The sequence below is a fragment of the Poecilia reticulata genome, linkage group LG16 (assembly GCF_000633615.1).
Source record: "Poecilia reticulata strain Guanapo linkage group LG16, Guppy_female_1.0+MT, whole genome shotgun sequence".
Lineage (NCBI taxonomy): Eukaryota > Metazoa > Chordata > Actinopteri > Cyprinodontiformes > Poeciliidae > Poecilia > Poecilia reticulata.
Genome location: NC_024346.1, coordinates 19,366,463 through 19,394,054, shown reverse-complemented (window position 1 = coordinate 19,394,054; position 27,592 = coordinate 19,366,463). Strand labels below are relative to the sequence as shown.

General features: G+C 37.9%; 3 protein-coding genes across 5 annotated transcripts; 2 read left to right on the top strand and 1 right to left on the bottom strand.

The window, feature by feature from the left end:
- The first annotated feature begins 73 nt into the window (after nucleotides 1-73).
- kcnn4 (potassium intermediate/small conductance calcium-activated channel, subfamily N, member 4) lies at nucleotides 74-15,474 on the top strand. Its single transcript, XM_008432372.1, has 6 exons — nucleotides 74-2,849; nucleotides 8,100-8,210; nucleotides 11,172-11,293; nucleotides 12,400-12,469; nucleotides 14,865-15,031; nucleotides 15,180-15,474. Exons 1-6 carry the CDS (start codon nucleotides 2,739-2,741, stop codon nucleotides 15,181-15,183), a joined length of 585 nt encoding a protein of 194 aa, XP_008430594.1. The 5' UTR covers nucleotides 74-2,738; the 3' UTR covers nucleotides 15,184-15,474.
- Nucleotides 15,475-16,160: 686 nt separating this feature from the next.
- On the bottom strand, nucleotides 16,161-20,225 carry LOC103478484 (zinc finger protein 160). Its single transcript, XM_008432376.2, has 2 exons — nucleotides 19,924-20,225; nucleotides 16,161-18,062 (listed from the first exon to the last, which is right to left on the bottom strand). The coding sequence occupies exon 2, from the start codon at nucleotides 17,628-17,630 to the stop codon at nucleotides 16,470-16,472; it is 1,161 nt and encodes a 386-aa protein (XP_008430598.1). The 5' UTR covers nucleotides 17,631-18,062; nucleotides 19,924-20,225; the 3' UTR covers nucleotides 16,161-16,469.
- Nucleotides 19,120-25,782, top strand: smg9 (SMG9 nonsense mediated mRNA decay factor). Of its 3 annotated transcripts, none has more exons than XM_008432375.2 (14): nucleotides 19,120-19,237; nucleotides 20,841-20,977; nucleotides 21,067-21,141; nucleotides 21,282-21,516; nucleotides 22,210-22,307; nucleotides 22,577-22,689; nucleotides 23,518-23,629; nucleotides 23,733-23,828; nucleotides 23,965-24,050; nucleotides 24,227-24,333; nucleotides 24,442-24,549; nucleotides 24,772-24,897; nucleotides 24,982-25,126; nucleotides 25,464-25,782. In XM_008432375.2, the coding sequence occupies exons 2-14, from the start codon at nucleotides 20,864-20,866 to the stop codon at nucleotides 25,540-25,542; spliced, it is 1,494 nt and encodes a 497-aa protein (XP_008430597.1). In that variant the 5' UTR covers nucleotides 19,120-19,237; nucleotides 20,841-20,863; the 3' UTR covers nucleotides 25,543-25,782. The 3 variants fall into 3 exon arrangements, with proteins under 3 accessions (XP_008430597.1, XP_008430596.1, XP_008430595.1); XM_008432374.2 differs by having other exon boundaries at nucleotides 20,826-20,977; XM_008432373.2 differs by having other exon boundaries at nucleotides 20,808-20,977.
- The last annotated feature ends 1,810 nt before the right edge of the window (nucleotides 25,783-27,592 follow it).

Here is a 27,592-nt window from a genome sequence, read left to right as displayed (position 1 = left end):
TGTGTGTGTGTGTGTGTGTGTGTGTGTGTGTGTGTGTGTGTGTGTGTGTGTGTGTGTGTGTGTGTGAGTAGATTTGGGGAAACGAACAAAAGCATGGCTGTGTTTTGTAGCAGGAAATAAAACGTAATGGTAAACTTTATTCAGGTTTATTCTTAGTCTTCTATGCATTTAAGAAACTTGTGATTATTTTTCATTGATCAAAAGGAAGAAGTGCCTCTTCCAACACTAATGTTTTAACATGCAAATGATCTCTTCTTTATCAAGTTCTAACATTATGCAAATCTAACCTCAAGCCTGCAAAACCACACACCATAGATTTTGCTATGATAAAGCCGAACTACAAAGGTTTGTGATGAACTGAGAGCACCTCAAAAATCTGTGATACTATCAAAATACAAATATCTATTATTTAAAAGGGGCAAAATTATTTTTGTTGCATTTGTTGAACTTTCCTACATTGTTTCATTACAAATATTCATTTATGCATTTTATTTGGATTTATGACAGACATAGACATAGACTATGTCACATAAATGTCACATAGAAGGAAAGTAATGCATGCTTTTAAAAAATCTTTTACAAATAAAAATGGCACCACTTTGTGTCGATAGTACAACACATAATAAGAGCAAAGTAAGATAATTTCTTGTTACATTACTCACACATTCGGGTGCAATTTTATGAGATGTAAAAGAAACTTAAAGTGTTAGAATATTTTTACTAGACTAATTCTTCATCTCCAGTCCATTACCAAAGTTAAGCTGTCAAATTCTTTTTCACTCCTGGAAATTGGAGCACTTGCAGATTTAAATGTCATATACTGACTTGCAGCAACTCCGTATCTCAGGATCCCTGCTGCATGGCTGTTTGATGCACAGAGCTTTAGGGTTGCATCTTAGGGGAAATGCGTTGCTGATATTTGGCTGAAGATGAACCGACCCGGCTCGAGTCCAGCTGAGTACTTCAAGATTGTTCTTAAGTATCTAATCTAAAGCAAATACTATGTCTGAAAAACAGATCTCTCCTACGAAGTTTAATGAAAAATTCTCCCAAAATTCAAAGCTGTTAGGTCTAGAGTTAAATATTTTAATTAATTCAATTGTTTAACTAATATAATTTGTTTCTAGATTTCTGCTTTGTGGTACTAATATGTGGAACAGTTCATAATGTTCTGTATTTACCTGTATGGGATCACAGATTGGACTTGATTTTTAGATTTGACTTCATTTGAAGGACAAATAAAATTTTAATTAAGCAGTTTCCTGTAGCAGTAGTTTATAGAAAATGGTATCATCTTTGGTCACATAATTGAGCCAATGCAGTGAACTTCAGTTCCTTATTCATTATAATTAGTAATTCCGTTGTTGTTTTCTGTTCTGTTCTTCTAAGAATATTCTTTTCTGTGTGAGTTAAAAAGCCTAGGTAATCCTCTGGCTGTCATGGTGTGAGGTCATTTGTATATTTAAAGCTTAATGAGAGGTCTTACCCAAACCAATACTTGTTTTGCTTGTCAAAAGTAACATTAGAGCTGAAAATAATAGGTGCGTTGACCTCTAAATCGTTTTATAATGAACCGCTTTGCCAAATGTTCCCCACACCTGCTGCTACCTGCCACTTACAGGAGACAAACACAGTGTCATGCATACTTTTCCTTCAAATTTATGTGGACTTGAACATTTCCAAGCACATGACAACGCAGGAAATTTTTTTTCCCTTCTCCTTTTCAAATTTGTCATTTGGATAGTAGTCATCAGATTGTTTGTAAATTGCCATACAACCCGTGCCTAGGCTGAGACCAACCCAAACTAAAAAAAAAAACAGACAGAAAACATGCTTTTATACAGATAGTCCCAATTACTGATGATCAGTTAATCCTGTGGTAGAAACAGGGGTGTACTTAGTTTTTTCTTACCTATGACTGTATGGACAGTAACTTTCTTTTTCTCTCTGTCGCCATTATACTTTGCATTTTTCATAATTCTTAAGGTATGTGCACTTGTTCTTTACAATGTCTTACTAGTTTATGATGGTAATCGTTCCCTTCCTTCACTGATAAGAGAGTTTGATTAGTGAACCCTGCCTTTATTCAACATACAGAATTCTGTTTGCTCTAACATGAACACACGCACACAGAAAGTGATGGATTCCGATCGATTCTGTTATTTTCCGATTAATTTCATTCATGCAAATGTTCCTTAATGTGAGTCCAACTCAAACGGAGACAATAAACAGGATTATATTATCATATAGCATTACTGAGCATTCTGTAAATATTCATCAGGTCTGTATTTTCATTTGGTTCGAGATTGACTCAATAGTTTAACCTGGTTTACTTTTTTTTAAAGTGCATCTCTTCTAGAGGTCTTAAACTTGTTTTTTTTTTCTCTTTAGATATTTTATCAGAGAAATTGGTCAGCTGACAAATTCACAGAAGTCTACATCCATAAATTCTTCTTATAGATGCGTAAAACTCAGTTGATAGTTTTTATTTTTATTACATCCAAAATTACACGTTTCCTTGTGATGGAAGGATTTTTTTTTTTAGGAATTTATAGATACGTGACATGAAAAAGAAGACAACTGTGAAAATATGATTGGCGATTATAAGCAAAAATGATGATGATAGAAAATACATTTTAAGGTGAGCCCTCCATCTCATCTGTCAGTCTCGCCTCCTCCTCTCTCCGTCTCTCCATCCTCTCATCTGCAGGCGGTCCGAGTCGCTGACGACGGGCCAAATGGACACTGCCTTGTGGCTCATCGCCATCACCTTCCTCACTGTGGGCTACGGAGACGTTGCACCCAAGACCAGCTGTGGCAAGGGGGTGTGTCTCTTTACCGGTGTCATGGTAAATAGATTCATTTCTTCTTGAGATAATGTGGCGTATGATAAATACAAGAGGCTTAAAATGATTAAAATGCAGTACTGTGGTTCTCGTCCACGGGTTGTTATATTTGTTACAGTAGAGCTAAAGTGATGCTTGAGGTTGGGGCGTGGCGATGTCTTATCTTTGTTTCACTTCTCTGTTTATTAAAAATAAAACCACTTCCAGCTTCCGATTTGCGTTGATATCTAGCCTGATAGTTATCAATGTGCTGATTCAGTTGGTCATGCTGCACTTCTCCAGCCATCTTTCGTCAACTTCCTTTGCTTTTGCATGAGCCCATTGAAAAAAAAAAAACACCATACAGCCACACTGGTTAATCTAACCAGTGACATTTTGCTAATTTTATACACATTTTCTAACATTTAAATTTTATGTTAAAATGTTAGAGAAAAGAGTCGATGGATCCAATTTAGTCAGCGATGCATTTAGTTGTGAAAGATGTGAGCATGTTGTGTCAGAAGCTCGTTGAAAGTAGGATGTGTAGAAAGAGTTTAGCTGCAGTAACAAGTTTTTTTTCTGAATGCTGAACATAATGCGAGCAAAACCGTAAAGAGGGATTTTTTATGAGATCTGTAAAAAATATGAAAAGATGAAATAAACAGAAGTAGTTGAAGGCTATGACTACATTTGAGCGTAATAGTGTTTCTCACTGAAAGTATGTGGAAGTATTAAGCTGTGAAAGTGTGCAAGTTTTTTTGCAGATTTTTTTCTGAAATTATGGGATTTTCCATTCATTTCAAGGGGGCTCAAGGTGACGACAAAAAGCTGATTATTACACAAACCATGGTAGATATCAATATCTAAAGACATAGCAGTGATGTCCTGAATGAGCAGAACAGGGTTAAAGTTGAATGGCTGGAATAGCACCAGGTATGCAGAAGTAGTTAAGTGGTACGGAAAAAAGTGGAGGAACTTCTGCAGTAGACATTCACAAATAAAGAAAAACCTTCGTTTGAAGTGATTTTACTCAGTAAAAGAACCATCCACAGTATGAAGTCATTGTTTTTACAAAATCATCACAATTCTATTTTGCATTAATTCAGTTTTGTTGAATTTATTCTTCACCAATAATGACTCTTTTAATTAGCAATAAGGGATATCCTTTTTCCACCGGGGCAGAAAATGTAACATCATTTTCTAAAGCAGAAGGGAATTTTTTTTAGTCACTATACGATTAGTAAGACAGATGAATTACCTTCTTCCTCTGAATTGTTATGTTATGTAAGACACAAATAATTAATAGAGATTAAAATAAAAAAAATTCTGATTCCTTTATTGCTTTCTTGATATGGCATTTATCAAGCTATACTCAGGCTAAATGTATTGCAAAGACTCTGCAACACAACCTGAAAAACAGCCTGGAAGGCCAAACCAATCATTCAGATTTATCCAAGCATTGCAGAGGCTGCTGTACTGACCAGCTTTAGAAATGTACATAAAACCATTTCGGTAACGCTTTATTTGAAGGGGGGGGTGAATAAGACCATCATGACACTTTCATAAACATGTCATAAACATGAACATGAATAAGCCTTCATGAATATTTATGACTGTTGTCATAAAGCATCATTCGGTAAATTATGACACTTTTAATACAAAGTTGACATTATTCAAAATGTCTTTGTTATCACAACTTGACATTAACCAAGAAATCATTACCGATATAAATTTGTTATAAAAGTAATACTGATTGCACTTTAAAAATTAGGTAACTTTATGTTATTAAAGGTAAAGTTTAAACAGTAATGATTTATTGGTTAATGTCAAGTTGTCATAACAAAGACATTTTGAATAATGTCAACTTTGTATTAAAAGTGTCATAATTTACCGAATGATGCTTTATGACAACAGTCATAAATATTCATGAAGGCTTATTCATGTTCATTACAGGTGTTATGTCATGTTTTATGAAAGTGTCATGACAGTCTTATTCACCCCCCTTCAAATAAAGTGTTACCACAATTTCCTCTTTGAAAAGTTTTAACTGCATGTCCTCTTCACTTTTCACCTTGTAGTTTTTGTCTGGCATTAGAGTATAAAACTCTGCCATACTGAAACTCGCAAATGTGTTAAATTAATTAACATAATTAATGTGACAGTTTTGCGATATAGATATGTATGTTTTACCTCCTCGTTCAGTTTTTGCAATACATCCTTTCATCTCTTTTGCTGGGACTCAGACTAAATATTTTCAGCTTTGTTCCAGGTTTCTTAGATTTATTCTTCTCTGTTTTGTTTCACTCCTTCCTTGCTCCGTTACAGAACATTTCCCCCCTTTTTCTGTCGGATTTTTCCTATTTCATTTGGAATTGGTCTTTGAATGTCTTTCTTTTGGCAGTGTATTTATTCTGTGCTTGGAAACCACTTTTCTTGGATACGTTTGGCTTCTGCCATGAATGCATTTGCTGCAGCACGCTTCCCAGCAGTAAGTTAGCTCACTGTGGAGGAGGACACCAAACATATGAAGTATTGTAGCTTTGCTCCACACATGGTCTACAGTTAGCTCTCTTTTTCTTATCCGAGGAAACAAATTAAAAGGGTCCCAGTGAGAAATCTTACAAAGCAATGCAGCTTCAATGTTTGTTAATACTATATGATCTTATTCTTAAACATTTTCACATTTTGTCATGTCACATCCACAAATTCTCGGTAAAATCTTAAAAGGAGTTTACAATGAAAGAAGTATGATTTTGAAGTGGAAGTAAAATAATCTATGATTTTACTCATAAAAACATGATTTGCTGGGTGAGACAGTACTTTCTAGAAGCACCATTTGCTTCTATTGTCAAAAATCTTTGCTTATCTAATTATAGAAGTCAACCTTAGTCAGAGTTTTATGTATTTAACATCATATTTCCAAATCCTGCTATAAATTATCCATTATACTTAGGTCTGGATTTTGACTGGACCATTCTAACGCAAGAATGTACTTTGATGTAAATAATTTCTCTGTGGTTCTGGCTGTAAGTGGACTGTCGAACTTCTTCCCCAAGCTTGCTGTCCTTCTACGCCAGGTTTTCTTCCAGAATGACTTCGTATTTATCCTCATTCATCCGTCAGCAACTCTGACGAGCTTCCCTGTCCTCGTTAAAGGGAAGCATCCCCCACATCATGATCTTTCGGTTATCATGTTTTGTAGTTAAGATTTTGCGTTCGGACTGATGTCACATGTTAGTTTGGTGCCACGCATAACAATTTATATGGAGACGGGAAGGTTTTTTGTTTTACTAATCTGAGCAGAGCAGCTTCTTCCATGATTGTTGTGGCGTCCCTTACATGGCTTCAGCCAAACTTGGAATAGGATGTCTTTTAGCTTTCCACCAATATAAGATTTATGCCTGCTATTTTTCTGAAAAGGTCAGATTTATGAAGTTTCCTAACAGTAGTCCTGTTAACAGATTCTTCCACGGGAACATGGCGGCTCCTCCAGAGTTGTTAATCTGGACCTTCGGGTTGCTGACAGAAGATGTACGCTGTCTTGTCTATTTGGTTTACATGAGGATAGCTTCATAAGTTTGGGTAGTGCCACACCTTTTCAGTTAGCAGATGGCGGGTTGAACAGCGCTCTGTGAGACCCTCAGTGGTTTGGATGTTGTTTTGTAGTCTAAATATGTTTAGATCAACTTTTATCTCTTCCCTGTCTGCTGTGCTCTTTGGTTTCTGTGGACATGTTTGTTCACTGATGCTGTCTAACAAACCTCTTAGCCATTAGCAGCTGGATTTATTCAAATCACATTGCGCACACCTGGATTCTGAAGGAGGGAGTTGCAATAGATCTGGGGTTGCAGAGTAGAAGGGGCTGACAGACTGTCCACACCACACTTTTCAGGTTTTTATTTGTAAAATATTCCAAAAATTCCTCATATATGTTCTTCCAAATCAGGCAAGGCTATGTATTCTCATGTATATCACATAAAATCCCAACTAACTTTGAAGACTGTAGCTGTAACTTGACAAAACGTGCAAAGGTTAAAGGGGTGGGATTAATGTGTTTTTTGTTTGTTTGTTTTTCTTTTATACAAAGAGAACTAAAGCCAATGTTCCTATGACAGCAGGTGTTCAGAAAGGTCAGGAACAAAGTTAAAGATTAAATACATATGTGTAATAAAACAAGAAGACGGTACAGCAAGACAAACATTAAGTCACTGACGATGAGGTGTGGCGGATTCTGAAAAAGCGACACACTTCTCTGCCACCCTGAATTCAAGCCAAACCAGATCAGAATCCCTGTGGTGGTTCTGGTTGTGTTTAGACACCTTTGTGACAGAGTGGAAAACAACCACTCTGTATCTCATATTTCTCCATCTGCCTTGTTTTATAAGTTTCCCCTAAAAGAGAAAACTTTCCACCATATCCATTTTTACCAGGTTTATTGCATTTGGCACCGCTACAGCAGGAGGGTGTGCAAACCTGTGCCCACAGTTAGAAAAAAAAAAAACAATTTCCGACTCCCAGTGGGAAAGTCCTGGGAGTTATAGGTAGTGATGCTCACACCTGTAACATGGCTGGAAGCTACTCTGCTCAGCACTCCTGCATAAGATCGGACTGCAGCTGTTTCCAGGGGTTGACAACTGTGTGTACAGTCCATCGCTGTGTGTAGACGGATCCGATGAAAGAGCTTTTACCTCCGGGGTTTCGCAAACGATGTAATGATGGATGTTTGGTGGCTGCTGAAGTAAAGAATAAACATCTTTCAAAACTCTGCCTGAACGTTTCTTATGATCATGCTTTGTCTGTCCTTCTCTCTCTCTCTCTGTTGCAAGCCAAAAAGCAGAACACCAGGTAAAAACTGGTTAACTCCTACTAACTATTGTGGACATGAGCTCAGTGCATTGCTGTGTGTCTCTGTTCTGTTTTACATCTTATTGTGTTGTGTTTGTGAATGGATTTTTGGAAAACTGCAGATCCTTGTCCAATAATAGCAAGTTATTCTCAGAGGAAACCACACAATTATGGAGTCTTTTGTTTACCTACAGAACTCCTCTTTTCATAAATGTAACTTGATTTATTAGTAGTAACCATTAAGATACGAGGATCAACATCAACTTCAATGACTAGCTCATTTCCTTTGAGGGTTGCATCCCAAATACTAACATGGTAAAGTTACCATCATTTTAATGGCTTGGTGTTCTGACAAATCTTAAATTATTAACTGAAGGTCTGCAGTGAAACCAGCGCTAAATGCTTTTGTTTACCTTTTCTGGGTTTCAGGGTGTTGCCTGCACTGCTATGCTGGTGGCCATCGTTACCGAGAAGCTGGCGCTGAACAAAGGAGAGAAGCATGTGCACTTCTTCATGATGGACATCCAGATTTCTAAAAGGGTCGGTTGTAACTCTCCTTCAGCAAATGTGTTCAATACCTCAAACACTGAGTGTATAATAAAGCAGCAGCAAAAGAAAGAAAACAAAACGCTGAGAGCCAGCGGTGCTACTGCAGCAGTGGGAGGGCATAGCGTGGTGTTGGAGCCCGGAGGGTTGCTTTTAATTTAAATGACACTGTAAATTATTATTAGGTTATTAAGAACAAAATGTTTCATGATCCTTAAAAACTTCCTGTTTTAGAAAAACCAAAATGTTCCACCTCGTAATTAATACATTACAAACATTTGGACCCATATTTTCTTTCTCATTATCTCATAAATGCGGCTACTGATTGTTTTCAGTGGTCAGAACCGGTTCGGACTGTGATGTGTTGTGTGTGTGTGTGTGTGAAGAAAAAAATGCTTCTTTCCTTCACACATTCAGACATGTTTTCCTTTATTGTTATGCGTCGTTTTCCTCATAATCGTTTCTTAATCTTAAAATTTTCCACTACGATAAATATATAAATAATATTGGAATACATTAAATACATGTATAAGGAATTTTTACATTTTTAAGCATTGTTTAATACATAATTAAGATAGAAAATGTGTGAGTCATAATTTAAAGATTGAATTAATTTCATGTTAATTTCACCCCTATTCATACTATTCAAAGTTAATTTAATGAAAGTAGCAGGTTCCCCTTTCCACATTTATTAAAACCAATAATTATTGTTTTTCTTCTTCTGCTCATCATTTAATCTACCGTTTTCTTTATCTCTTTATCTTCCCAATGAGGAGAAGATATGTAACCTACCCAAAACTTATGTATCCAAAACATAAGTAGAGATAATGCACTAAAAGGAACATTGTGTCTGTCTTTTTAGTTGTTGTCAGCATCACGGGAACATTGTGTTTTAATGCTACTGTAAATCCAGATAAGTTCGTCCTGAACTTTTTTATTTACAAGGCAATGATTTTAACAAGAAAAGACTGATTCAGCTAAAGCACAAACGCATCTGTTCATTTGATAGGAATAGATTCAGTCGCCAAAAAATGTACGAAAATCCTCCAACAACTCTTAATCTACAAAACGGCTCTGAACTATAAAATGTGTTTAAATAATTTTGACCAAAGGTGTTGATTCTTTAAAAGCTAATTAGTTATTAAAAAATACAAGACCCCTAAAATAATCCTACACCCATTAGGATCATTTTACACTAATATATTAAAGTTTCGGGAAGTATGCGTTATCATTCTACTAATTCTGCTTTCGTAACTTTTCTATTCCCTAATTGATACACAATTGATAACAGGACAGTGTGAGGGGGGGTAAGGGAGGAAGATGAGGCCTGCCAAGTTCTTTAGAGCTCTTTCAAGGCGTCAAACAGAGGAAATAATCTTATCTCTGACAGGAAAGAAGCTTCAGTTAGTTCAGTTCGGAGCAGGACGGACAGGAAACTTAGCTTACTCTGGTGTTTCTGTTAAACGTGGCCTGCAGAGGAATTTGAAAAGTGGAAGCCTGTACTTTAAATTGTTGCTTGGTTAGAAATCAGAGTTTTAATTCAAAGGGACTTATTTAAGACTCCAAGTTGAAGAAAATGCAGATTTATGACATCATAGTGTTAGCATCTGCTTAGGCTTTCTAAGGAGAGCTATTTCTCCTCGCCACATGCAGTAGCAGCACTGTTTGGAGACTAGAACCATTTCCTCTCCTCTCGTGGCTGCATCCTGTCTCTAGGTGCATCTCTGTGCGTGCGCATGCATCCTTCAGAGCTATCACTAAAGGGAACAAGGGAAGACATCCGGATGCGGACACTGACAGGCTATATTAATAACCACTGCAGCAGGGCCGGAGTGACATCACAACAGGGCAGTTGTAGCAATTTGTGCCGGAAAACAAGCTGGACGCAAATAGAATCACAGGGAAGAATGCTGCAAGACCCGAATGCGGGCCGTTGGGTCTTGTGACATTAAGAAGTTTAAGTTATGGTTCTGAAATGTTCACCAAAGAGAGAAAGTGTGAAACAGGAAAGACTATCTGAATTTAATCAGCTGCGTTAGATGCTTTCATGTCCTTTCTAAAAGATATGAGGAAACTGCTTAGCGTATTGGCCAACAGAGTGTTTCGTAAAAGTCATAATAGAACTACATGATGGTGTTGACATTTTATGTCATAGACTGTAACAAAGTAGTGCTTAGTGGGGAAATAGACGGAAAATTATTTATGGTTTTCAGATTCTCTACAGATAAGGGAGAGTATTAAATAGAGGAGCAGCTAAATGGTAGCTTTGAAGGAGCTGCAGAAACCCAAAGCCCAGAATCTGTTGTCATTAATGGATGAAGGTAACTATATCCTGAGGCTGCGAAAGACTCGGGACAAAGTTTTAGTCCTCAAGTGTTGATGTCCTACAATTTCTAGGTGTGTCCCTGTTCTGACAAAACTGAGTCAAACAGTTTTCTTCCTCATTAGGTTGTGATTTTCTGCAAGTTCCTATTAAAGAACTAATAATATGATTTAGGTGTGCTAAAACCATAAGGCTATAGAGGACTGACTGTCGGGGACTGAAGAACTTCTTGTGTGGATGAAATCATATTCATGAATTAAAGTAGCTTAGATCTAAATCCAGTCTGAACGTTTGGTAAGATCTGAAAATTGCTTCTGTGTCCAGTCTCACTGAGCTTAAACTACTTTGCGAAGAGCAGAGGGGGGAAAAAAATTACTTTCTAGTGAACATATACATACTTTTTGAATCACGTTTATTTATAAACAAATGGGAAAATTGTGTATCGCTTTCCTTCTTCACTGTTCACAATTATGCACTACATTGTGTTGGTCCCACTGAATATATTGAGGTTTGTGATCGACACTTACAAATGTGGGACAGTTAAAGTGGTTTAAATGTGTTGTGCAACATGTTAAAGATGGACTGATGTTGTCTTGGCGATCTTATCATTTCGTCTCTGCGTTCTAATACAGATCCGGCATGCCGCCGCTAATGTTCTGAGAGAATGCTGGCTGCTGCACCGTGCTAGCCCAGCGAAGGGCAGCCGGGACGAGCATCGACGACACCAGCGATGTCTTCTGGAAGCCATCAGAGTGTGAGTGTGTTTAAACCTGGGCAGGAGCTACAGGATGGTGGCATTTGTATGCCTTGCAGTGTGTACTTTATGGACCATTAACTTTGTGTCATTAGCCATTGCAGTCCCCAACTGCAATGGCTAATTTAGATTACCAATGAGATTGACTTGCAAGTCTGGTGTTAGCGGGACATGTGTGAACAGGAACACACTCTTCTTTTGTGCCCAAGTCAAAGTTCCTGCTAGCAAGTGACCAATTAAAATCGTTATCGGTAAAACATTTGTCCCTAAAGATCCACTAATCAATAACACACTGAACACAATTCGCTATGTTGAGACGACTTCAAAGTTTTGTATTTCTTGTAAATATGGAATCCCAGAACTCCAAGAACAAGTGGATTGCACAAGCCAGTAAGTTCAGAAGTGTGATTAAGAGCTCCATTATTCTGTCAACAAGAATACATGTGTGAGGGCGCTCTGCGTTAGCCTGCATGGAAGGGCCTGTGCTTCCTGTTTCAAACTGGGCTGAACCATTACAAATAAACACCCTGTGGAAAGTATGAGAGCGGGAGGAACCTCCACACCTCGGGAATTACTGTCTACTGTAATGAGACTCCATCACCTCATTATGTTCTCGGCCGCCAAGCACCGATCGCAATATTGGTTTCCATAAATTTGTTTTCTTTGTACTTCTGCTTTCGTCCATCTGTGGAGCTAAATTTATCCGTTTTCCACCCCTGGCAATGTTTTACAGCTGTTTAACAAACTCAGCATGACCCTCTCCGCGCTGATTAGTGGAATACTCGTCAGCATATTCTTTTCCCCAAACCGGACTGTCTTGTGCCAGGACTGGTATATTTGTCCAAAATTGGGACGCTGTGTCTTTAGATGAGCAATCTAAATCACTGACTGGAGCTTTTAGACCCAAAACATGATATAATTGGCTTTAGATAAGGACTTTGAATCCAAAAGAATTTTTTTGTGCCATAGAAATGACTAATTTGATCCACTTCTGTCTCTATGTGCAGCACATGAAATCATAAAATGCAAAAGTGCTTATGTTTCAAATACCTCTACATGACTGATGTCTAACAAACATGGTTTTTATGATTATTATTCCTCTACAGATTTCGACATTTACGCCTCAAACAAAGAAAACTGAGAGACTATGTCAGTGAGATGGTGGACCTCTCAAAGGTAAAGGCCAGCTGGAACATTCAGTAACTGTTTCACATCAAAGATATAAGAAACTACTTTTCTTTAATTCTAATTAGGGTTCAGATCCTTTTTGGGGAAATTATCTAAAACAGAGAAACACTAATAATGTAGAGTTGTATACAGTGCATTTGATTGAGTTACATGGAAAATAAGCAGAGGGTTAAACAGTCCACAAGAATGGAAACTTGTAATTCAGTCTGCAGCTGGCTGTTTAGCTCTATGGAAGATATTCAGTGAAATCAGCTCACTGTATTCTTTACTCCCTGAAACCTGCTTATCATTCATTCAAAGTACAGAACCAGAGGAAAATACTAAAACAACCTCAAGAATAAGGCACAGAAAGAAAACATTACAACCTGACTGCAAAAATAAGTAGGTGGATCTCATTAAATTAAAATTTAATTGAAAGGGTGTTTCAGTTATTCAGTTAAAAAACATTAAAACACAGACCCATTGCACACAAAGTTATATTGCAAGCATATTTTTGTGTTGTGTTCTTGAAATTCTGCTTCCGAAATGAATATTGTGTAAGATCAAAGAAAAAAAGTATGAAAAGTATGAATGTACTTTGTAGTATATAATGGACCTAGTATTTAGTTGAGGCTCATTTTGTATGAATTACTGCATCAGTGCAGCTTGGCAGGAAGGAGATCAGTCTGTAGCTCAGCTGAGGTGTTAAGGAAGTCCAGGTTGTCATAGCAACCTGGACCTCAGCTCATCAGCATTGTTGAATCTGATGTTTCTTCCTTGTGGTCTGTGTGGGTGCTTTTCAGTCAAGCACTGTGATACGGTGGTAATTTAACCAGCTATCGGTACTTTTGGCAGAGTGGGCATGTGCCAAGTCCTGCTGGAAAACAAAATTAGCATCTCCATAAAACTTATCAGCAGGGGGAAGCATGAAACACTCCGGTCCATGTCTTGGATACGTCTGTGTGGTGGCTGTCTGTCACCACTCCAGCCGCAGTGCAAAACTTCTTTGTTTCTTCCAAACTCTTAAATGGACGTTGCTGCACAATTATTTTAAGGCTGCAGTTATCTCTGCTGCTTTTTCACCCTTTTGTCCTAAACTTCTTCCTTCCACCGAATTATTTATTGACATGCTTGGATAAAGCTCTCTGCAAGTAGCAAGCTCCTTTAACAGTGATCTTTCAAAGCTTACTTTCCTTCTGAAGGACTCTGTGTCTGTCTGCTGGACAATTGCCAAGTTAGCTAAAACATTTCTGTAATATCAACAATTCTAATAAATTCAATTTTAGGTTTTTGATCATCTAGATTTAAGCTAGAACGATCAACATGAACAGAAGTAAAAACAGAAAATATCTCATGCTGTGTAAACTACAGAATATGAGCTTCACTTTTAAAACTGAAGTAAATCAACTTTTTTTTTTATCAAATTCCAATTTAATGAGATGGAGATGCGTTAATGTTTCAACCTTTCATGTTACAACTCTCTTCCAAAATTAATTAAATTCATCCTTCTCCCCCGCACCCATTAAAACTCCACATACTTCATTAGGTCAACGTGACATTTTCGTAAATATATTTAAAATTCTAAGCTCAGAAATCACATTCATTTACATAATACTTTTGCAGCATTTACATTCTCTTGTCTTCTTGTATATGATGCCTCAGGTTTAGCTCTTACAAATGACAAGATTAGAAAAAAACAAACAAATAAAGTCTGGTGTTTATGCCAAAGAGTTAAATTTTTTTCTAATCAGACCAGAAAGTTATATCTCGTGGCCTGATAATCCTTCAGGTATTTTTAAAAACTCCAGCTGGACAGCCATGTGCCGTTTATGAAGGAGTGGCATTTGTCTGGACGCTCTACCAGGACTGACAGGTGGATTGCTTTTTGGTCATTAAAACATGAAACCAGCTAGTTAATATCTATGGCAGGTAGCAGATTGTGATGGAGAAAAAGTTAGCATCTCCATAAAGGTTGTCATAGTTGCTTGTGAAACTTATTTTTCCTCCACTCAGCTTTCTATGAACATGCTTGAATACAGTCCTCTGTATACAGCCACCTTCTTTAGCAGTGGTCATTTGTCACTGGGTCTATTTGCAACTCTCAAGCGATTAGTCTTCCCACTGAGTTTGTCGTAGTTTGATCGTTGCTTACATGACTCATTCAACAAACGTGTGGATGCTCTTCAAAATCCTTTTGAAGCAATTGAATTAAGTTTTAGAAACATCTAATTGCAAAAAAGAAATTACATTCTCTTTAGGTGGGGTTGAATTTACTCCATTTTGGAATAACAAAATGTGGAGAGAGTGAAGCACTGAAGTTTTATATTATATTATTGTTCTTTTTGTTTTATTTGAAAATAAAATAAAAATATGTGAATTTGCTTTGTGCACTGGTCTCCATCAGATGCAGATGATCATGTGTGACCTCAGCGCCAACTGGAACAACTCCTATCGAGAGCTGGAGCAGAGGATTCTCTTCATGGAGCAGAAGCTGGACGAGCTGACTCGCTGCTTCCAGCAGACCTCAGAGCTACTATTTGAGGTCCTACGTCACCGAAACCCTGAGATCAGGTAAACAGCACTTACAGCAACAGCTTGTGATGATGCTGCTGATCTGCTGATACACAGACGGCAGGATGTGGTAGCCGAGCTGAAGTGAAATGTTCCAGCTTTGGTAGAAAGTAGAAGGTTTTTTTCACAGTATTTCCTCCTTTTGCAGGTGACATGGCTGCAAGCACTTTTTTTCCCTACATGTCGGTGTCTGCAGCATTTCCGTCTGCAGCGCCTTCAAATCCTGGCTGCCCAGAGCTGCTGGAGAACTGCTTCAGCAAACATCTCATCCACTGGCTCGGCGGTGGACGCTCAGTGACTCATTCTGTAAAGTTACAGACGATTTACATCTTCAGAAAGTGGGACTGTCAGTTTTTTGGGAAGTCTGCTGTGCTGTGTGGCAAATGTATTTGTGATTGTGCACAAATAACTGATCTAAATGAACTGTAGATTACTTTATATCATCAAAGTTTGTCTAAACTGACTTTTTTTATGAATACTTATTACTACATTATTCCTGTGGAATTTGAGATATTTTTAGTTCTATTTTATTATTTTGTGGTAATTTCTATATAATTCTCTATTGGTTTTAGGAAAACCTCAAATTGCTTTTTTCTTTCTTGTTGTTTACTGGTTATTTCAGTTCTTTCTGTTTGCAAACACTTAAATTTTGACATAATTTTTAACATGTGCTATGGTCTTATTATTTTTTCCTTGCTCCGGTGATCCAGAGCCAAATGTCTGGCATCCTGCATGTTTTAGTTCTCTCCCTGGTGGTTGTAACAATCTTCTCAGCAAGTCAATGTTCTCCTTAGGTCTCTAATGAGCCATCATTTGATCCAGGTGCGTTAAACCAGGGAGAGAACTAAAACATGTAGGATGCCGGCCCTCGAGGACCAACTTTGGGAACCCCTGCTCTAAAATATGCATTCCAGGACACAAAATGCAAGATTAATCACCAAGACTTAGGAGAAAATATTTATTATTTTTGACATAAATCAGTAGGAACATATAATACTAATATTATCTTGATGAGAAGCTTGGCTTAGAACTGCCTGAGTAACTCGATGGCTCCATCTAGTGGAGCCATCGAGTTACTTAAACAAGTGTGAATATTAGACAAAGATAAAAAAAAAGAAAGTGAAAACGGTGGGGTTTATAGAGAGTTTATTATGTACAAGAAACAAAATCCAAACCTACGTGGCATTGTGTTTGAAAGTGTGTCAGAACAGTAGAAAAATCAGGCTCCTATTTTTATTTCTGTAGCCTGAAGATTTTATATTCTAAATTTGGAGAAACAAATGAACAAAAACGGATTTAGTATTTTCAATTGAAAATCAAATAGACAACTGTTATTCAAGATTTTTGCATCTTCAATTGAAAATAAAAAATGCTATAGGTTTTTGGTTTTTCATCACTGGCCTAAATAAACCAAAACATGCACAGACCTTGCACTTCTTCAAAGGTTCTTCCTTATAGTTCTGTTTTTAAGTTGGTGCCATATGTAGGCCGAAGGCCTTAAAAACAGCAGTCCACAGTCACACATCAAGGGCATCCTACACTTTTTATTCTCACTTTCTTTCACTGTCTGTCCACGTTGATTTCCTCTCCATGGTTTACCGTTTATGTGGCGCGTTAGAAGTTTTGCTCCAGAGAAAGTGTCACCGCAGCCGACGCAGATGTAGCTCAAGGCCTCAGCGTGCTGAACGCAGTGTCGCAGGAGGTGCAGCTGGTGCCTGAACGCGCGGCCACACTGGCAGAGGTAGGAGCGCTGGCCTCGATGGAGGTAGCGGTGGCTGATGGCGAAGGAAGGTTGTCGGAAGACGGCACCACACTGCCTGCAGCGGCAGGGCGTTTTAGAGCGCCAACCTGTGTTCATCCGCTTCATCAGAGCCCATTCGTGGCTCTCGTTCTCAAACAGGGCTAGAATGGAGAGCGTTGAAGAAGGTACTGCCTCGGAGCCCTGAGCGTCTGGAGTCGGGGTGGTGGGATCTACACGAGCCTGACCAACACATAGATTCCTCTTAGCAGCCTGGGTTTGGACGCTCGTGGCTCCTGCCAGCAAAGATGAATCAGCAACGATGTACTGTTTGGTGCTGATTTCAGATGCGTGAACGTTGGTCAGATGGATTGACAAAGCTTTATCAGATGAGAAGAAGGATTTGCATATTTTGCATGCTTTCGGCATCGACTCGGAGCAGAAGAGCACCAAAGTGGATTTGACTCCCCTGGGACACGGGTGGCGGCTGAATGAGTTCTTGGTGGGGAGAACCTGGCCACAGCTGTGACACAAATACAGAGGCATGTGATGTTCCTGTAGAGCGTCCTCTGTAAAAAAGTAGTGCTTGCACAAAACGCACTGAAACTTGTCCTTCACCCCACGGCAGTAAAGCAAATGGCGCTTCACCGACCTGAAAGGTCCCCGACCGCACTTGCTGCAGGTTTCTCCATTTTTGATGGGGGGAGGTAGAGCAGTTTCCTCAGAATCAGAGTTTTCAGAGGTTTCACAAGAATCGGACGTCTTCTCATCAGAGTCACTTTGGGTGGCAGTCCCCTCATCATCTTCACCAACTTCGTATTCCACAGTGTATTCCGATGCCTTGGGATACATCTCCAACATTTAATAAGTACTTAAGATTTGATACTGAGCAATAGCGATCAGATTTTGTGCTTTGTTGCACAATGATATGACTAGAAATGCTCGACCATAAGAGAACACAATTTAGAAATGAGGAAAAGGCTGCAGCGAAGCTCTTTGCATGCCCCCAAAGTTTTCAGTAGGTAGAAAAAGACCGATAGGACAACAGTCATACGGCTGCATTATCCAGTGGCATGGTGTAAGCCTTCAAGCATTGAAAACATTTCTCCAGATCTGGCAGAGGGTTTGGATTTTGCAGTTCTGAAAGTGCAACATCAAGCTGCAGATTTGTTTAGCCACTTGCCAAACATTTGGTGTCTGAGTGTTCACGATTCACCTGTGATTATGTAGATTTACCCACTGCTCACCAGCGGCATCAGACACACGGAGCTGCCCAGGGCAGCCTCTGGCTCCCTGGAAATTAAGTAGAGAAGGTTTTGTCAGTTCCAATTAGAATTTAAACATGTGTAGCATACATATGTGTACCTCAAAAATTACATAACGGAACAATTATTTTATCTAAGTAATAAAATTGTAAAAAATATTATACAGATTTATTGCACACAGAACAATATATTTCAATTATTTCTGTTAATTTCAATGAAGTGAAATTAAAAGCAAAATGTATTATATTTTTTTAAATGTGCTATGAACTACAGAAGAGTGATATTATGACAATCTCTTAACAACTTTGTGTAAGACCTCCAGCCACCTGCCGCTGATGGCCTTGGGACGTACGGTAAAGTTATTGCTAAAGAGTCTGACTATTCACAGTGTGCTGTATCCAAGCACAAGCAAGTAAAAAAAAAACAATTTTGCTGGACAATAAATCGTCCCAGGAGTTATTGCGTTAAACGATAAAATTGTTGTTTTGAGACCATTTTCAAGTAATATGATGGCAATGGCATAAAAATGCAAAAACTAATTTGCAAAGATCAATAAACCTTAAATTGTAATAAACATTTAACACTAAAAGTGGTGGACATTTTAAATATCCAAAATAAATAATCAAAACAATGGAAACAACAAATAACATCAACGTTAAAGTTTTTGTAAACAAAATTATGATGATTTGGGGACAATGCCATCTGTGGATCTTAGTTCATTGTGTCTTCCAAAGTCCTTTTAGCCATCTACAAGAAAAATGTACATTTCATCTAGAGCAGGGGTGCCTAAAGTCGGTCCTCGAGGGCCGGCATCCTGCATGTTTTAGTACTCTAGCTGGTTTAACACACCTGGATCAAATGATGGCTCATTCGAAGGCCTAAGAGGAACACTGACAAGCTGAAAAGGTTGTTACTACCACCAGGGAGAGAACTAAAATGTGCAGGATGCCGGCCCTCAAGGACCGACTTTGGACACCCTTGATCTAGAGCTTTATAAAGATGCTGATTTTATTTCCCAACAGCACTTGGTACCTGAATACACCCCTAAAAGTACCAATTATTTAAAAACCAGGGAATTATAATGCATGATTGGCTAGCAGGCTTACCTTAACTAGGTGCCATTATTAGGAGGAAGGTGAAAGTCATCAGAAAAGTTAAGGTCTGCTATTAAAGTAACCTGAAAAGCCATGCTATATTGATGCAGTAAGTATTATAAAAGGAGGCCGTAACACGTATTATTTAATAATAATATATATATATTTTTTTTAATAAATGTATTATTGGTCTTACATAATATTCCAATTTTTTGAAATTTTGGTTTTCATTTGTTGTAAATAATTATCTAAATTAACAGGAGTAAATGGTTTAAATATATCACTCTTTATGTTCGTATCGCTTTTCTTTACTTAGCTAAATAGCATTTGAACACGTCTCACTCTCGCGTTCTTAATATGAAGTACGTAAGAGTATATTCTCACCATTGTGAATCTAATTTTATTCTCTTATAAGGAACAGTGTTGTTCATGTCCAAGCTAAGTTCGGTTTAAACATTAAAAGTTATCATTAACGAGTTAACTTTTCATATGTGTGTAGCCTTACAGCGTGGTTAGCGTCTACTTAATACAGATTTTTCACACTTTCTGTCCATATGCTTTTAAAGTGATACACCTTCGCTCCCAAGAATCTGATATGTGGTGTCTATCAATTTACAAATTATTAAATAATCCTAAAAAGACCAACACGTACTATGTCAACACTAATTGTCCATAATTTTCTCTCAACGACGTGTAAATACTGAACCGAATGTTAAAAAGTATTTCTATTTACATCAATGTTGCTAGGTAAATCCGCAGTATATCTAACTACCTGAACAGGTACTGTGTACTTACCAACCGTTTTCTCTTGGTCAAGGGTGAGCACAAAAAATATAATTCCTCACATGAGGTAGATTTAAATAACAAACATTTCACACTTTGAAAAAGACATTTTTGGCGTGCGTCAGAGGCTGTGGTTTAAGTAATATTATAAGTATTGAACTTAACATCAAAACGGACAATGAATATATATTTTTTAAAAACTCAGATATTTTCAAACTGGGGGGAAATTTCTTGATGGCGTCCGAGGACATACCGGTTCCACCCACATCCTGTTTAGACCGGAAGAGGAGAGCGTACAACTATCACAATGCATAATTATGTTCAGAGTACTTGAAATCTGACTTGACAATGTATTCGACCGCCATTAAAATTTACAGTTTTGACTTTAATATGCTTTAATGTATTTTGTTGAGATTTATGTGATAGGCCAACAATTAAAACAGTGCATTATTTTGAAGTTGAAGGGGAAAGTACAAGGATTAAAAAGTATTTCCAAATGAAAATCCGAAAATTTAGAAAAGTATTTGTACTTATCCCGTGAGTAAATTCTCACGGGGTAAGTAGAACCAGCGGTTGCTACAAATAGAACATATCCAAACAAAACCGATGTGTCGCGACTCATAGTGAGCGGAACTAATTATAAAATGCACATTTTAGTACGAGCTTGTTTGGTAGACGGAAGAGGCTGCTTGTTTAATTGCAAAGCGATTTACACGCGAGCGGAGTTACATGGTTCTTAACTATTACCGCCCCTGCGTACTGTCACGGTGAACATCAGATTGATAAACCAGCATTCCACCCGGAAGTGCTAGCTACATTTGTTTACAAGTCGGGTATACAGATCGACATTGCTTGAAACTATTTAGTAATTTGTTTAACTGATTTCCCATTGTTAGATGTTGTATATTTGACAGCTGCTAATATGTCAGAGTCCGGTCACAGCCAGCCCGGGATGTACGGACAAGGGAGGAGAAGGAGGCGACGCCGGGGAGAGAGAGATGGACCCCCTGGACAAAATCTGTCTGGTCCTAGCCGCGATCGGGAATACCAGCCGAGAGAACGAAGGGTAATACCAACACACACTTTAAAGTAGGAACCACGTCCTGCTTATAAGATAAACTGTAAACATATGTGTGTGTGCAAATTTGTGGTTAGGATGGAAGTGAGGATCCACCAGGCCCCCTCATCCAAAAAACACCCATTATTCTCGCAAAGCCTCCAAGTGAAAGGGTAGGTCAGTTTGTTTTTATTTAGCTGCTTTTTAGAAAAGCCTTGTGTCATAACCTTGTGTCTATGACAAGGCTATTAGGGTTTCTTACCCTAATACCACGTGATCATTTCACGTTTTTGCTTTGGGATATTTTTCTAAGGCCAAACCATCACAGAATGCACCCGTTAGTGGAGCGCCACTCCTGGAAAAGCCCATCATGCTAATGAAAGCCAGGGATGATGGAGGGAAGCCAGGGACACCTCCTGAGGCAGCAGCTCAGTCCTCTGGTCCTGGACCTTCCAAGGTAGAAAGGGAAGGTCAGAGACCCACACAACCTGTTTATCAGATCCAAAACCGAGGAATGGGGGCTTCTGCATCTGGCAGTGCTGTGGACCGTAAGTCAATATAGCTTTAAAACCTTCTTTTCTTTTTCAGTGGTGTTTAAAGTCCTTATAATTTATTTTATCTCCCCTCCAAAAAAAGGTCTTCACTCTACAGAAAGTGAGGAAAACAGAATACAAAGCTATTAAACTAGCAGTGTCTGTATATTCATTAATTTAACACTTAAACATTTACTGTATAAACTTAGAAAAAAATGTTTCAAGATTTTCTTTTTCTTGTAAATTTCTTAACTGATATTTAGTTGCTTAACCACTTTTTTTTTTTTTACATTTCTCACGGACAACTATAGACTTTGATCACCATGGACCTGGTTATTTGTTGAGGCATCCCTTTTGGCTAGTATTCAATCTATTTAAATGGAAGTTTTCCGATTTGCAGTTTAAAATATTTGATACCTGATTTACTGAGCATTTCAGAGAGCCTTGCACTGTAACCAAATTTTCAGCCTCCAACCTCAATGGCTGAACTCCAAATTGCTCTTCATTGGAATTGAGTCCTTTCATCGAAACAATCAGAAGGATGCTTGTCACAGCTATTGACCAGCAGTTGAGACAATGGCTTCCTATTACTCTACTGCACCTTCTAGTTATGTATTTATTGTCATTGTATGAATATAATCTAAAACTAAACCCAGCTGAGTGTTGTGTAATAGAAGGGAAAATTACTTCTTTGTTTGTGATTTTCAGCCATGGTAGGTCAGTCTAAACTCCTTCATCCAGAGAAAATGAAGCACAGCATAAAGCTGGTGGATGATCAGATGAATTGGTGTGACAGTGCCATGGAGGTGAGTGATGTTTTTTTTTTTTTTTTTTTACTACATTTAACTAATCTACATTAGTTAAATGTAGTAACTAATGTTACTACATTAGTTACTACATGTAGTAACTAATGTTACTACATTAGTTACTACATGTAGTAACTAATGTTACTACATGTAGTAACATGTAGTAACTTGAATGAATTAAAGTTACATGTAGTAACTTTAATTCATTCTGATTTAAAGTGTGCAGAATGAACTGAGAGAAAGTTGTGTTTTGCTGTGATGTGCTGCAGTATCTGAGGGACCAGACAGACATGTTGGTGGTGGGAGTCATTGGCCTACAGGGAACTGGGAAATCAACCATTATGTCACTGCTATCTGCCAACACACCAGAGGAAGATCAAAGGTAAGCTTGGTGTTAGCACCTAGTATAAGACAAACCTTACACTGTTCTCAATTTCATTAATTTGATGTAATTTAACTTATCAAATCATTTAAATTATACTTTTATATAAGTTAAATGATAGTTGTAGAGTGAAATCCACCTCCGTTAGATGCATAATGACTAATGTTTTACTCTTGATTTTAATTCTGGATTATCATTAACTGTATATATGTTTAACTCTATTTTTGTCACTTTATACAGTGTAGCTCTAGATTAATAGGGAGTTTAAGTACTCATGCTTGTGTGTAAAGCTTCTGATGCAATGCATTTTGAAAAAATTGAATATGCATTGTGGAATCTCAGTTTATCTCAACTGATATGCAAGACTAAAACTAGACTCTTTTCTCAACACCATCTCAGCATATAAGACTGTGAAATATGTATTGTTTCAGAAATATAAGAATTTTCGTTTTTGTTAAACTCTCCTGAAATTAGTTTTCCCACAAACTAAGTCTAAAGCATCAAAAATGAATATTTAATGTGGCAGGTTTAACACTATGACTGTCACTTGTTCATAAGCAGAAATATTTTCAACCAAAAAATAAAAATCTGTGTTTTTGTAGCAATGGTAAAAGTGTAACAACCTTTTTTTCAGCTCGCTGCTAGACAGCAATAGGTGGATGGTGGCAAGAACTACATTGGCCTAATGATGCACTTTGACATACAGTGTCTGTAGTCCATGTGTTCCAAGTCTGCAAAAAAATATTCTATATAAATACAATGTCCCTTCTACTTATTACATAAAAATAGTTGTGTACTGCTGGTGGAATAATATTTTCTTCTGTGCAGGAGTTATGTCTTTAGACCCCAGAGTCAAGAAATTAAGGAAAGGGGAGGCAATCAGAGCACAGGTATAGATTTCTTCATCACTCAGGAGAGAGTCATCTTTTTGGATACACAAGTAAGATGTTTGTTTGCGCACACTCTTATTCAGGATTCAGAACTGAGTGGGAGCTTTATTTTTTGTAAATCCACCAATTCTTTTTTTGTTTGTTTTTTTTTAGCCTATTCTCAGCCCGTTTATACTTGACCACGTTATCAACAACGACAGAAAGCTGCCCCCAGAGTACAACCTTCCTCACACATATGTGGAAATGCAGGTTTGTATTTGTCCCGCAGAAGGTCAGTAGGCTATGGGGTATGCAGTATGAATCTTTACATCAAACCCTTTAATTCATTCTTGAATGAAAGTCACAAACAGGTTGACTCATTTATTCCTTTTAAATCTGCCAACAGTCTCTTCAGATCGCCGCCTTCCTGTTTACTGTGTGCCATGTAGTTATAGTGGTTCAAGATTGGTTTACCGACATAAACCTGTACAGGTAAGCACGTGTTTTTGTGTTCTTTTTGATTGCTTAAGCTTACAAGAAAATACAAGACAGAGTGATTCCGACTACAGCCAGAACACCCCTTTCTAAAGCAATGCAAAGTATGTAATTTATGTCTTTTGAGTCATGATTCTGTACAATGGATGTTGTGTAATGTTGTTTGTTGGTAGGTTTCTGCAGACTGCTGAGATGTTGAAACCTTCCACCCCATCTGCAAGTCATGACAGCACCGGCTCCTCCGGCAGCGACGATGGTGCAGAGTACTATCCTCATATTGGTGGGTGTTCTTCTGGAGCCACAGAGGCACTGTTCCATATCAACCAGATTTATTCATTTTGAAAATAAGAATGTCTCCACTTTCCCCCGCCCCCACCCCTTCATCCAGTTTTTCTCCAGAATAAGTCCAGACGAGAGGATTTCTGTCCGAGAAATGTTAAGAACATGCATACTGTGGTGGACAAATTGATGGCATATTCTCATCTTAAATACAAAGGTGCAAAACTCCACAAATATTTTTCTAAAAATGTCTGCTTCTAAAAGAGAAGTATTCCGAAATATCCACTTTAAGCTCAACTGTTGACGATATATAGCAGTTGAGTCTTTATTATTCAGAGTAAAGCAGTTGTTGTAATATGAGATTCAACGTCACATATGCTTCAGGATAAAAAGCATAAACTTAGGTATTTTCTCAACCAATATTTGGTGTTCTTCACAGGCACATTGTCTATGTTGGATTGCAACATTTTTCCTGGTCTGGCACAGGAATACCTTGATACTGAAGTCAACATGTTTCTGCTTCCGGTCCAAGAAAATGATGGAGAGGATAACTTGAACAAAACAGGTTGATAAAAAAAAAAACACACATCAGAAAGGGAACATTTTGTCTTCTGTCACTGATTTAATTTCTTTTTCCCACTGTGTTTAGGAGCAGGAACATATCCACTGTTCTCTCTGCTGCCGGGTTACAGAGGTCACCCTACCTTTTCCATCATGGTCTCCAAGCTCCGCAGTCAGATCCTGGCCATGCCTCGCTGCCAGCTGTCTCACACCATTCTCACTGAGAAAAACTGGTAAATATCTCCCACTGTGTTTCAGTGTTTCTGTTTTTCTATGTTAGCCATCATTGATTTTTTTTTTTCCTATACCACAATGTAAAAGCAGAGGAATCTCAAAAAAGCACATTGTTTTCAAGGTGTAGAGTATTTCCCAATAGGTTTGGATTTTAATAAGCATTATAGCCTCTCAAAAACTGAGTATTCTTTACTGCATCTGTTAAACCGTAATAATTTCAGTACAGTTGCAATTATAACCACATTAAGTGTCAGCATGGACTTGCAGAGCTTTGTATCCTCATCTTTTTTTTAAATCTAATTTCCACCATCTTTATTTTTATGCTTTTCTTTCCAGGTTTCACTATGCTGCACGTATCTGGGATGGTGTTAAAAAGTCATCGGCCCTCTCAGAGTACAGCCGCCTCCTCTGCTAAATTTTGGATCTTCAGAATAATTTTATATTGATAATAAGTTACATAAATAACAATGCTTGCCTGAAGAGAGGGACTCATTCACTCAAATGATGCACTGAACAGTTTAACTTGCTCCACACAGCACAGTGGTGAATGTTGGAAGACAATACTTGTGGAGCACAGTGTCTGTAGTAAAATAAACAATTTGTAAATTCTATTTTAAGAAAAACACAAAATAAAAAAAATGTTGAATTAAACCCATTTAATGTGTCTTTATTAAGATAGAAGACTGTTACGTTACTATGCTTACTGTAATGTTGACTAAATCTACGGTGAATTGTAAATAAAGTCTTCAGGTGTTCGTACACGCTTTATGCACGATGTGGGGCTTTTAAAAATTCAAATGTAAAGTTAATTTATTTTTTGTTTTCTCAGGTGTAATGACAGTGATTGTGTAGTTCAGTTTTATTCAAGCTTAATTTATTGTGCCTTGTCTATGATTGACACGATCATCTGTACAACCTTAACTGTTATTAGAGATACCCTTACTTTTTTAAGTGGCACAAAAGGATAGAAAATATCTGAATTTGAACATATCACAGCTTATATTTTAGTGGTCAAAAAAGGACTTATTTAAACAATCAAAATGTTACAGGGACGGAGCTACATACATATATATATATATATATATATATATATATATATCTCATATGAACAGCAAAGTTTTATTTTAATATAGAGATGAAGTTTGTCAAAATTGTTTATTTCTTTTAATTTTATTTAATAAGCTGTTTCTCCAGATATTTTTTATTGATGTATGTATTAAGTTCTGTATGCTGTTCTTTAGTTAGTGGTTACCATAGCAACCAGCCCTCACATTTTTCTGTTTTTTAAGAGTGTTGCAGAAGCTGTTGGACTGATGTTTACTACCGACTTCACTTCTTATTTTGTTAGAATAAATACAGTAAACATTATATATATATATATTGTGGAGAAGGACCGATTCCAGACCTTGGGGGACCTGMGGAAGCAGTGGACTGAGTCTGGAGTAGAAACATCCAGAGCCACCGTGCTCAGGCGTGTGCAGGAAATGGGCTACAGGTGCCGCATTCTCCAGGTCAAGCCACTTTTGAACCAGAAACAGCGGCAGAAGCGCCTGACCTGGGCTACAGAGAAGCAGCACTGGACTGTTGCTCAGTGGTCCAAAGTACTTTTTTCGGATGAGAGCAGATTTTGCATGTCATTCAGAAATCAAGGTGCCAGAGTCTGGAGGAAGACTGGGGTGAAGGAAATGCCAAAATGTCAGAAGTCCAGTGTCAAGTAGCCACAGTCAGTGATGGTCTGGGGAGCCATGTCAGCTGCTGGTGTTGGTCAATGCAGCAGCTATCAGGAGATTTTGGAGCACTTCATGCTTCCATCTGCTGAAAAGCTTTATGGAGATGAAGATKTCATTTTTCAGCACTACCTGGCAYCTGCTCACAGTGMYAAAACCACTGGTATTACTGACCATGGTRTTACTGTGCTCAATTGGCCTGCCAACTCTCCTGACCTGAACCCCATAGAGAATCTGTGGGATATTGTGAAGAGAAAGTTGAGAAACGCAAGACCCAAAACTCCAGGTGAGCTTAAGGCTATCGAAGCATCTTGGGCTCCATAAAACTTCAGCAGTGCCACAGGCTGATTGCCTCCAAGTATTGAGTGCATAACTGAACATAATTATTTGAAGGTTGATTTTTTTGGTATTAAAACACATTTATTTTATTGGTTGGATGAAATATGCAATTTTTTTGAGACAAGGATTTTGGGTTTTCATGCCAAAATCATCAGTATTAAAACAATAAAAGACCGGAAATATTTCAGTTGGTGTGCAATGAATCTAAAATATATGACAGTCTCATTTTTATCATTACATTATGGAAAATAATAAACTTTATCACAATATGTTAATTTTTTGAGAAGGACCTGTACTTAAACTTCATGGGTGCCAATAATGTTGAGCAGGACTGTATCTTTTACCACCACTTTCCCCCTTTTGTCATCTTCACTCTATAACTTTAGAGAGCTCCCCAGT